General features: G+C 41.9%; 1 protein-coding gene across 14 annotated transcripts in view; it reads left to right on the top strand.

Moving 5' to 3' along the window:
• The window catches only part of Camk2d (calcium/calmodulin dependent protein kinase II delta), a 247,575-nt gene that overhangs the window by 128,753 nt on the left and 106,656 nt on the right, over nucleotides 1–12,166 (top strand). For all 14 annotated transcript variants that reach the window (XM_021197000.2, XM_021197012.1, XM_029537955.1 and 11 more), the window contains exon 4: nucleotides 1,793–1,847. In XM_021197000.2, coding sequence (XP_021052659.1) covers nucleotides 1,793–1,847 — 55 coding nt within the window. The remainder of the gene's footprint in view (nucleotides 1–1,792; nucleotides 1,848–12,166) is intronic.

Below are 12,166 nucleotides of genomic sequence, written 5' to 3' on the forward strand. Positions count from 1 at the left end.
TAAGGGTGAGCAAAAGTCCCTCTTTCTCGACCTCCAAGGGATTTCTAAGGAGTGACTTAGAAAGCCTCAGTGGTAGATGGAGCGGTGTTATGAAGAGTGGCCATTGTAGAATGTGGAGTTGCATCCATAGTGTAGACTGGTCTCTCTAGATAGGTGCAGTTCGAGCCCACTTAAATATTCTTCTGGGCGTGCCCTTTCCATGTGGCACCCATTGTCAAAGAGGCCTGTGCTACGTGTCCTAGTTAGGGTTTCTATTGCTGTGATGTTTACACCATGACCAAAAGCAACCTGGAGAGGAAAGGATTTATTACAACTTTTACTCTCATGTCACATTCCATCACTAAGGAAAGGACAGGAACTTACTGCAGGATCCTGGAGGCAGGCCCTGAAGCAGAAGCTGTGGAGGTGTGCTGCTCACTGGTTGGCTCTAACAGCTTCCTTAGTATGCCTTCTTAGAGCATCCAGGGCCACCTGCCTAGAGGTACCCCCCCCCACACACACACACCGTGAGCTGAGCTCTCTCATACCAAGCATTCCTCAAATCATACCCTACAAGCTTGCCTACAGGCCAGTCTTATGGAGACCCTTTCTCAATTACGATTCTCTCTCTCTCCAGATATGTCTAGGTTTGCATCTCAAGTTGACAAAAATCAACCAGCATGCTACAGTAGAACCTTATCTTCTCTTGTGACTTTTGTAAAAGCAGTGTGTCCTTCAAGTTGGTTGTGTAAAAGCAGTGTGTCCTTCAAGTTGGTTGTTTTCTGTCACCTCTTGCCCTCGATAAAAGTTAAACTGGAGGAATCATCACCAGTGAGAGATGAGTGGCTGAGAGAGAGAGAGAACCTTGAGAAACTGAACAGTAGATTGGTACAAGAGTAAGTTTACATGTGTGGCTTGGTGTACATAGTGTTTTCAACTCATACAATTCGTGCATGAGTTTCTGCTAGTGCCACCGACAAGTCTATGCCATTGGGAAATTGGCATAGGTCAAAGGAACTGGCTTATTATTTTACCAGCAAATTCTAGAAGATACTTTTAGCTACTTTTGGTGGTGTAAGTAAAGAAGGCAGGCTGACTAGACAGTGTCATGTTGGAACTCAAAGACAAGTCGAAGATCGGGGCAGGGAGACCTTTTTCTAGACTCATGCTTAGCTTGCTACCCCTGTGGTGATCAGCACACTGGTTAGTGAAGACGAGGATTAGGGCAACATCAAGAGCAGCAGTTCTCAACCTCTTGTGACCTCTTTGGGGGTTGCATGACCCTTTCACAGGGGTTGCCTAAAAGCACTGGAAAACATGGGTATTTACATTATGATTCATAAGAGTAGCAAAATTACAGTTATACTTAGTGACAATAATTTTAGGGTTGTGGATAATCATAACGTGAGGAGCTGTATAAAAGGGTCCCAGCATTAGGAAGGTTGCGAACCACTGGTCAACAGGAATAACAGGAAGTGTCTGAGTTTAGAAACTTTGGATGTGTATTATCATCACCAGTAACATTTCTATAGCATCTACCCAGTAATATGTGGAAACACTTTCTTCTATTTTCCAGCATTTCAATACACATTCTAGTGTCATCACCACTTAAATAATTTTTAAAGCTCAGATAGTTTAAACATTATCAGAACCAGGGCCCAGCCCTTGGCTTGTTCCCTCCACCCATGCCTTTCTGTAAATAATACTGGTACCTCACAAGTTTGACAGAAGAACCAGTGTCCATCCAAGAACTGATCTCCGACAGGTGATTGACTAAAACGATGCAAACTTTCTTCTCTCTTCTTTCCTCCAGTGAGACTTCATGACAGTATATCAGAAGAAGGCTTCCATTACTTGGTGTTTGACTTGTAAGTACGTGCTTTATGCTCATTCATTTGTGCTGTACGACTGAAAACTATTTTGATTTAAACATGATTCTACCCCTTTCGTAGACCCAATTAAGGATCGCTATAATACTGTAAGATCATTTTCCAGTGACCTTCCACTCCAGTTCTTTTAGAGAGAGCCAGCTTCACAACAGTGTGTTGTCGGCATTTGGAATTGGTTGGCGTGGGCTCCTCTTTGCATGTCTTGAGAATGTTTTACACAAGTGGCTGACATGAGCCAAGTTTTCTATTGAATTTTTTTCGGCACTTCTAAAGTTTATCTTCTATAAACAGAAGGATCAAGGGAAATAACCCTGACATTCATGGCTCATCTAAGCTAATCAGGACATAAATTAAGGTTCTGCCAACAAGACTGAAGAGGCAACATTCTGTCCTAGAAGGCATATATCAAGAGTCCACAGGCATGGCTGCCTAGAGCTTAATAAGACACACATACATGAAATCAGTTTGAGTCTACTTATTTAAGAGATTAAAAATGGCTGTATCATTTGATAATGTTTACTACTGAGAACATCCACAGAAACTTTATCCGAAATCCAGGTAAAGTTTTATGTCCAGAGATATTCAGTGTATCATACTTGTATCTGTATCTGGGGAAATAAGGAACAACTTATGGAGCCAGCAATAAGAGAGAATTTTATAATTACAGTATACATATTTAATGAATGTGTTGGTGACAATGCATTTGAAAGTATACATAAAAAATTCACATGAATCTAAAAGTAGTTAGCAATAGGTTTAATGAAGTTGATTTTAGCAGTGTTGTGAAACCGTCCTTCTGTCTGGTTTCTGTAACATGTGGGTTTGTCTTAATCTTAAGCTCTTCCTGTCTTCTAAAATTGATTGCTTTATTTTCAGCTATCAAACTGACTTGCAGTGGAAGAAAAAGGAACAATGACACTGTTGAAAGTGTTTGATCCATTAAGTAAAGTTTTCCCAGGAAGAGAACTGACTCCCCGAATCTTATGACACAGGCTAGCACAAAAGCCCGATTTATTAGTGTCTTATTATTATCACGATAAAACAGAAAACTTGATCATGGCTGGGCAGCCACGCATGGCCATCTGTCATCCTGTGGCCCATGTGTATGCCGGGAAACAATAGCCAGAGCCCTGCTTGAGCACAGCCCTGGAGCACAGGTTTGCCCTCGCAGGTGCATCGTGTCCTTGTGGGCTAGTACTGCCTGTGCAACACTTTGTCATGGGGACTTCTCCAAGTACCTGTACCTACCCATGCAGTTTTTCATTCTGGCTTCCTGCTTCCTCATGGGCCTGAAGCCCTTCTTGTATTGTTTTCCTTCCTGAGCTCTCTGAAGTCCTTAGTTGTTTGATTTTTGAGAGGTGTAGATACGTAGACTCTGCTGTGTGTGCCTTCTGGGTTTTGGATGACATGTCAGTGTTGGGTCAAATCCGCTGCCGTGTGGCTTTCCTGTACTCATTCAGCCACTCATATCTATATGTTTTATAGGCTTTCGTGTTCCCTATTGAAATACAGAGATGATGAAACAATCATTTTCTCATTATTCATTTTCATAATTGAGAAAAATAACTGATGAAGAACATATAAAAACAGTTCACATTAAAACAAAATATGGTTTACAGCTAAATGCTGTCATGGAAACCTTTTTCTCCTTCACCTAAGTTAGTTCGGTAGCTTGGACCTATTATTTGCATTATAGTGATGTTCGCCTGGGTTGTTTCTGCGACAAATCAGAGTGAAAAGACATGAAGATGAGCATATAGATACAGAGTATAAGAGCTTAAAATATGTGTGATCAGGCAACTCAACCTCTGAGTTCAGGTGCTTTGAAATCACTACTTAGTATTTAATGTATGTGACTTGAATTACCACTAGTTCCAATCAAAATGTTTTGTCAGTAAATGAGATTTATAAAGCAGCCTAAATACAGTTCGATCAAATACCCAGTTTTAGAGATTTGAAAAAGGAATAGCTAAAAAGTATAGTTTTTCCCACATGGCTGGAAAGAAAACATAACCAAATATAAATATGAAATTATGCAATTACTATCAAAATCAACAAAGAAAAAAAGAGGAATGACTTTAGAAAAGTATGCAATTTCAATACAGTTGAAAAGTATGGCCTGAAATACCATTAGGGAAATACTCATGTTGGGAATATTTAAGGTCACACAGTCATTTGCAGGATAAAATAAATTCTTGTTTTCCCATTGAAGGAATATGTCACGTGTTCCTTTCCACCTTCTGATGCCTGTTTTGACAGTGTGGTTCTTGTGCATGCGTTCTGTGAATTGACAGACACCAGACTCAGAGAAGCAGTTCTGGGTTTGTAGGTCTATGTTTTTAATGGAAGATTTCACATTATAAAAATCAAAGGCTAGAAGGGGTTCTATGGAGAGAAATCGTCATGCACCCCAATCCTCCTCCCCCCTCCTCCCCTTATACTCACTATCTATCTTGCAAACTTCCCCACAACAAGGAAAAAAAATCTTGTGGAGGCTGGAGTCTGTCACAGTGTGTCTCATAATGTATACGCTTTTGTCTACACTTCTTTGCAAATATTATTGACTCATTGGTCTGGTATGAGGCCTCGGGCTTCTACTCTATCAATACTGTAACCTTACTAGGAATGCTCTTGGATATCCTGTTGTTGCCCTGCGTCATGGAGATCCTGTAGTTTTGGATCTATAGAAACGGTCCCTTCATGCATTCCAGTTCATCCATGGGGTAGATGTTGGGGTGGATCCATTCAAAACTCTGGATCTGGGCCTGGGATGTATCTGAGCTAGTCTTTCTGTTGGCTCTCATACCGCCTGAGCTAGCTCACTCACTCTCGCTACAAATAGGTCCAGCTCTACCTTGCTGCCCAGTTGAAGTACAGAGCCTATGTTCCTGAGTGCTTCAACAGGTGAGGGACAGAGGCAGCTCTCCCTCCTGCCATAGGTGATAAGGGTTGAGGATAGGAGCGGGCACTCTACCCCTTGCCCACACTGCTGCTGGCCAGAGAAGTTGTGAGACCAGCTTTCTTATGGTTCCCCCACCCCACAGGGCCAGCTCACCCCTACCCCTAACATCAGGGTCAGCTCTACTGTGCTATACAGGTCAGATGCAAGGCTGGCTCTACTGATCTCATGACCCCAGTGCCAGGTCTCCTCCCACAGGTGGTGAGACAGGAGGCAAAAGGAGAATATTGCTTCCTCATCCACGCCACTGCATGGGAGATGAGCAATAGGACCAGCTATCCCATGCTCATATTCTCCGGCGGGGTCACTCAGAACTTGTGCAGTGTGCAGGTCTTGCTCTCCCAAATACTGCAGCTGGCTCGGTGTGGGCCAGCTCTCTCACTCTCATGTCTCCAGGCCCAGCTTTCCCATGATGCCCAGATGAGGAGTAGGGCTAGTCTGCACAGCCCTTGGACATCAACATCCTCCAGGGTGACAGACCAGACCAGGGACATCTACCTGATGTTTGGTGGTAGCAACCCCCTGCTGTTGCAGGGCCATGAACCCAAAAGTGGTTCCCAACACAGGCCAGAATGCCACCATGGTCCCAGGTGGCATGACTGGCTACTCACTTGAGGCTGTGTCCTCACTACTCGAGTCTCCAGTTCTGGCTCTCTTCATTACACACACACACACACACACACACACACACACACACACACACACACACCCTTCTGTTTCTCTTCCATTTCTCCACTTGCTCCTTTTTGTGGCACCCAGGGGTCTCTGAGCATCTGGGCTCATCTCAGGAGTGGTCTCCAGAACGTTATTCCTTGCTTGTGCATTGGGGCACCAGGCAGGGTCATCCATGGTCTGCCACTCTCCACTCCCCAGGCTTGCATGGTAATCTCAGGCTAGCTCTCTGTCCCAGCCATGGTGCCTGATTTGTTGTCATCTTGTCATTGGTTGTCTGACACACCCTACTGGCCCGTTTGATGGTCTTCTGTCTCAAGATCACTCCCTCCTGGGGTTCCTCGCAGTTCCAGGTGGGGTTCTTCCCGTGTCCAGCTTGCTTCCAATCCTGAAAGCCTGTCCGTACCTGCCTTGTGTCTGACTGGTGATCATCTCAGGCTAGCTCTTGATCCAGGGCCCTGGCACCAGACTTGAGGTAGCAACCCTAACTTGAGATTTCCTGGGTACAGCTTCCCTGACATGTCTATCGAGCAGCTGGTCCTTTGGTTCTTAAAATCTTTCTACCCCCTCTTCCACCATTACACCCAAGATTCAAGGAAAATGGACATGCTAAAGAGACGAGGTATGTTTCACCAGGCCACACCCCTCAGTGAAGAGCTATAAGCAATCAATTGCTGCTGAGAGAAGGAGAATCGGTTTTCTTCAGGGACAAGATTGCTGATAGGTTATCTGGTTCCAAATGATCATCCTAAAACATCTACATATGATCAATATCAAAGGGATTTAGTAGGTTGTATGCATGGGTATATATGTATATCAGACATACATACATATGTATATGTAGTTGTAATAATTAAAGACGAGATCATGAATGTGAAAAGGATTATGGGGATTCAGAAGAAATTGGAGAGGAAAAGAGAGGGGTAGAAATAATGTAAATACAATAGACATGTATGAAACTCTCAAAAATTTAAAAACCATATGACAGAGTGGCATGTGTTGGGTGTTCTTTGTTTGTGGCAAATGTGCATTAGGAACTGCCAGGAGAAACATATGTTGCATGCACACAGATATACTGTGGATGTATATATTAGAATACACATATGTCACAACACTGTAAGCCATATAGGTACACAGATAGAAAAACAACACTTGGATTGAATATTTGTGATTTTTCTTAGGAAACTAAGTAGATAGAATTGAATGGATTTGTGAGAAAGAGTCGATAATGAAAACATTTGTCCTTCTCAGAGATGCCCACAGCTAGCAATTCTGCATTACCATCTCTCCAAGCTCCTCTCTTTTATATAACATGCACCAGTGTAACTCAGTAAGAAATGTCAGATATTTTATTCATGGTGATATCAGAAATAAAAGGACTGTTGGTATCATTGTTTTCAGACTGCATATATGGACTCCTGAAAGCAATTAGATGAGTTTTAACAGCACGTGGCACAGACTTAACATGGTCAAAAGCTTTCAGAGTAAAGTATCTAAAAATGGGAGCCACCGTTCATCTAGTCAGAGCTGTTAGGAAACAACAGAAGGAGCTGACATAGAGGTGAACACACTCAAGTTCTTGTGACCATTTCTTCATTCAACAAATATGCATGTTCTAAGCATCTCGTCCACAAAGGGTTGCACATAAGTGGCTGAAGGGAAGGGAAGTACAGTGTTTTTTTTTTTTTTTTAAAGTATCTTTGCTTTGTACGTGCGACCTCATTCTCCTTCCAGAATTCTGTATTTCTGGAGCTATGCTGTTTTGTCACATGACCATCATGCTGACCATATTTAGAGCACACAGACATTGGGTTAGCAGTGTCTTAGCCCTGATTGAGGGTGGGAGGGCCGTGTTAGCATTTTACTGAACATGACCACATAGGTCACTTTTTAATCTTCTCTGCTAGTTTTTAGTTTGATGAAATATTACTGTGCTTATTAATTCGGATACCACTAGTTGCTTTCTGTTCCCTCTGTTCTTTGTTCTTGTTGTTTTATTGTTGTGGTTTTGTTGGGTTTTTCTTTTCTTTTTGCTTGTTCTTTTTTTTGCTCTTGCCCTTTTTGGTTTTAATTTATGTAATTTTATTTTTTTCTCTCTTCTTAGCATATCAACTGTACCTCCTGAAAAGGTGTTTTTCAATGGTTCAATACAGTGTGTAATACACATTTACATTTAATTCACAATCCCTTTCAAATAAAGTGATGCTGCTTATTCACTCTCCTTCGTATCCTTTCTGTGCTATGGATTGGTTAAGGCAGATATTCTCAACCTCCCTAATGCTATTGCACTTTAATACAGTCCCTCATGTTTTGGTAACCGACAACCTTAAAACTGTTTTCACCGCTACTTCGTAATTATAATTTTGCTACTGTTCTGAATTATGATATAAATATCTGTGTTTTCCAGTGGCATTTTGAGGGTCATATCACACAGGTCAAAAAAAAACACTGGTTTATAAAGTCGAATCACTTTTTCTCCTTTATATACTGTCTGAAAAGCAGAAGTTGTTTAGCTAATCTTTACAGCAACATATTCCTGCCTCCTCTTCTTGTTTTTTGTGCATTGTAGTTCCTCATCCATATATGTGCACATATGTGTGCACATGAACTGACATACACACACACAGACACACACACAGACACACACACAGAGACAGACAGACAGACACACACACACACACAGTTGAACAAACTCTCCCTATTATTTTGAACATACATATTTTAGATTCTTTGAAATGAATCTCCACGCCCCACCTTTCCTTCCCTTCCCTTTCCTTCCCTTTCCCTCCCTTCCCTTCCCTTCCCTCCCTTTCCTGTCCTTTCCTTTCCTTTCCTTTCCTTTCCTTCCCTTCCCTTTCCTTCCCTTCCCTTTCCTTCCCTTCCCTTTCCTTTCCTGTCCCTTCCCTTCCCTTCCCTTCCCTTCCCTTCCCTTCCCTTCCCTTCCCTTCCCTTCCCTTCCCTTCCCTTCCCTTCCCTTCCCTTCCCTTCCCTTCCCTTCCCTTCCCTNCCCTNCCCTNCCCTCCCCTCCGGTCCTGCTTTGGTGAAACTGCTCCATTCTTGGTCTGGCTATGTTTCTGGCCTTTGCCATGTTCTTCATCCCTGAAGAATTTTCTGATGTTCTTCAAGCCTTGCCACAAGCTTCCCCCACCTTTTGTCTATCTAACTTAATTTCTACTTCACTTTAAAGGATAACCTGGCAGAATATGGAACTCTGTCATTTTATTTCTTGATACTTCAGTTTCTTCATTGCATTCTCTGCTCACTGGCTTTGTTTAGAAGTTAGAATAATTCTTAATCTTTGTGCCTCTCAGCCAAGGTCCCCTCCATGGCTGAGGTGGCGGTAATGCCTCCTTCAGGCATTTGTCTTTATTTTTGTGAGCCACCACACGTGATGGATTGTTCTTACCTCCTGTGCTCCCGCAGCTGCCTGTCACCTCCAATCTGGCCATTATGCATTTCACGGCTAATGGCAAATTTGTTAGATATTGTGTTCTGACTTTCTTTGTCATTTTTCTCTCTTCAGTTTTCGTGAACTGCAGTTGTCATATACACACACTCCACAGCACAAACTTAGCTGTGCCCAGTTCCCCAAGGAGTCAACTTCATAGGGAGTTCTCAAGGCCTGTGATGCCTGGCATTCCCGTCCAACCTTCTTGGAATGTCCAGCTCTCTGTTTATAACACTGATTTTCCTTGTGTGGTGTCAGCTTTTCCACTACAGTTTTTTTTTCTTTCTGTCTGTCTTCCTTCCCTCCTTCCTTTCTCCCTTTTTTCTTTTAATTCCTGGCCTGACAATTCCAACATTCCCGACATGCCTGTGGCTCAGATTTTTGCTTGTGTTTCCTTATAATCATTTGGAAAGGAAGATCTGTGCCGGGTGAAAGGAACTGTGGCCAATAGGTCTGTAGTGATGTCAGAAAAAGCTATGAGAGGCAGCTTCTGTGACCTGTGATTAGATCTCATTGCTGTGTGTGGCTTTTGTCCCTGTCATCTTCTCCCTGCTGAGAATGGAGCAGGATAGTTTGGAATCTTCACCTGTCCCAGCTGCTTAAGCTTTGGGGAATCAGTAATTTAGGTTCTTCTGAAGTATTGTCTCCTGTGGGTGGAACATTCCAAGCTCAACAGAATGCTTTGCCCTGTCTCAGCATGCTCTTTCCTCTCCTGCTCAGAAAGGCAGGATGTGATTTCTCCTCCAGTGTCCCCTGTGATGGCCTGACACAGCTCTTGGACCTTGTTATGGTTTGTGTGTCCCCAGTGGGTTCATGTGTTGAAATTTCATCGACATTTTGAAGTGTGAAGAAAACAGAAACTTAATCCAGGCACAGAGTTGAGGGTTTTGGGTGTCACTTCACATTTGGATGAGTTTGTCAGGGTGGAACCATGTGATTTAATGATAGGAGGTTCTGAAGAACAGAGACTGTCCAAAAGAGGCTCATCAGGAGATACTTTGTGTCACATCTGTGCTCTCTGAACCAGAGGGCCATCTGCAGATAGAGGGCTTTGAACCTACAGAATTGTGAGCTAAATAAACATCTTTCTAAAGTTACTCAGATTCTATTATTTTGTTTATAATAATAATAAAAAGGACCAGGGAGAAGGTTAAACTTATCAAGGAATGAGAAACTCTAAAGATTATGTTCCCATGACGATCTTAATCTATTGTCTACCATGATCTTTATTAATTCATTGCACTTTACAATTTCTTAACACATACTGGCTCTGAGGAGGCATCTCCATCAACCTCTGCTCTGGTAAACTATGATGTGCTATATTGCCCTGCTTGCCATACAGAGGACATGGGTTTACATTGTAATCTCACCTTCCTTCATGGCATAAATATGAAGGGTCATTCTCAGTCTCTCCAGCTCTTTGCCCATTATTGCAAAGCGTTGGTCTTTAAACGCTAAACCAGATAGTAGATTTCACAGTGTTGTTCTATTTAGCTAAATCTATTTTATAATTTCTTCAAAACTTATAAAATTGTTTTGATTCAAAAATCAAAGCGAGACATAGTTATTCATTAGCCAGAGATAAGAAAACAAGACGAGTAGTTTGAATTTTTACAGTATATCTTAGGATATAGAAGCCTGGCCTATGTGTTTCTCAAATTCTAAAAGTAGCCAACACTGATAAAATAGGTCCTTTTGATTTCTAGACAAATAACTGGAACTAATCATATTTTAAAATACACCCACACTGGAATTTGATGTCCCGTTTCATTAAAGAAGTATACTCATTTTTGTTCATATTTTGATAGCATACTCTTCTCAAAAATTAATTAAATATAAAATCATGGCTGGCTATTAATTCTCTTGTATTAAATAATTTCACCACAACCCTTTAATCTGAAGTTTCGCTTTGCAAATAGGCTGGAGTTGCTATCATGGGCCATTGACATTTGCGGGTACAGTGTCCGAGGCCCGACAGTGATATGCTGCTATGTAGAGAATTTGGAAAAGTTACAATTTCAAAGATGTTGGACTAAGTTTAGCAGACAGCTTCTTCAGTGTGGGGTATTTTCTGCTATGTGGTCATCCATTTCATCTTCCAGCCTGGACTGTTTGGCAGGAAGCCCAGCTCCCACCTGATCCCTGCCTACTTCTCACTTCTTGAACCACTCAAGCTTGGCAGGTTCTGCCCTTGGCTCATGGTTAGACTCCCCTCCCCACGCCTCACCCATACTTGCTGGTTTAGACATTCTCCACAGATAGATTTGCTCTTATAATACATTCATTCAATGGATACTGATAGAGTGCTAATTGCATGGGAAGCACTTTGCTAGATACTAGAGATAAAACAGGCGAATAAGACACAGCCCCTGCCTATGAGGAGTTTGCTGCTAACCAGGAGAGACTAGAGGCCGCGTGAGCCTCATGCAAGATGAAGGCATGGGAAGCACCTGGTGACACAGATGCTAAGATAGGCAACATGTGGAAAGGTCCGAACAAGACTTGAAGAGTCTGGAAATGGTTTTTCATGGCGGATAAGCCCTGAAGTTTGAAGGTAGATAGAGAGCGCGCCAGTAAGGCTTTGAGACTAAAGGAAAGGCAGGCTGTAACCAGTTCCCTATGATCATGCCAGATTTATCACTTCTTGCATGAAAATTTGATCCTGACTTTAAGAAAAAAAAAAAAAAGCAATTCAGGATAATAATGCAGTACTACATGTAGAGGAAGAAATTCTACGTCCCAGGGAGGGTAGTCTGATGCAAGTTTCTAGATGATGGGGTCAAAATATTAAAGGAGAATGAAGGCAAGCAGAACAGATTTTACTGGTAGAGAGTAGATGCAATGATTAATTGGAGCTAAATTTTCTTTTTTCCTTTTATTGAAAAAATATTTTAATACAACATTGCAACATTGACTAGTTATGCCCCCTACCCCCCACACATACGACTTTACTCCCATCTGGATTTACCCCCATCCTGTCTCTCATTAGAAAAAAAAAAAACAGGCTCTAAGGGATAATCATAAAATAAAATATAATAAGCTTTTTAAAAAATCAAATAAATCAGAATAGGGCAAAACAGACAGAAGGGAAAGAGACCAAGAAAGGGCAAAAGAAACCAAGATAGATGCAGAGACACTAATTCTTTTGTTGAGGACTTTTGAAAACATTCTATTCTTTAAGAAGTTACAGAGCTATGATTAGAGAAAAGAACTTTTTAT

The sequence above is a fragment of the Mus pahari genome, chromosome 4 (assembly GCF_900095145.1).
Source record: "Mus pahari chromosome 4, PAHARI_EIJ_v1.1, whole genome shotgun sequence".
NCBI lineage: Eukaryota > Metazoa > Chordata > Mammalia > Rodentia > Muridae > Mus > Mus pahari.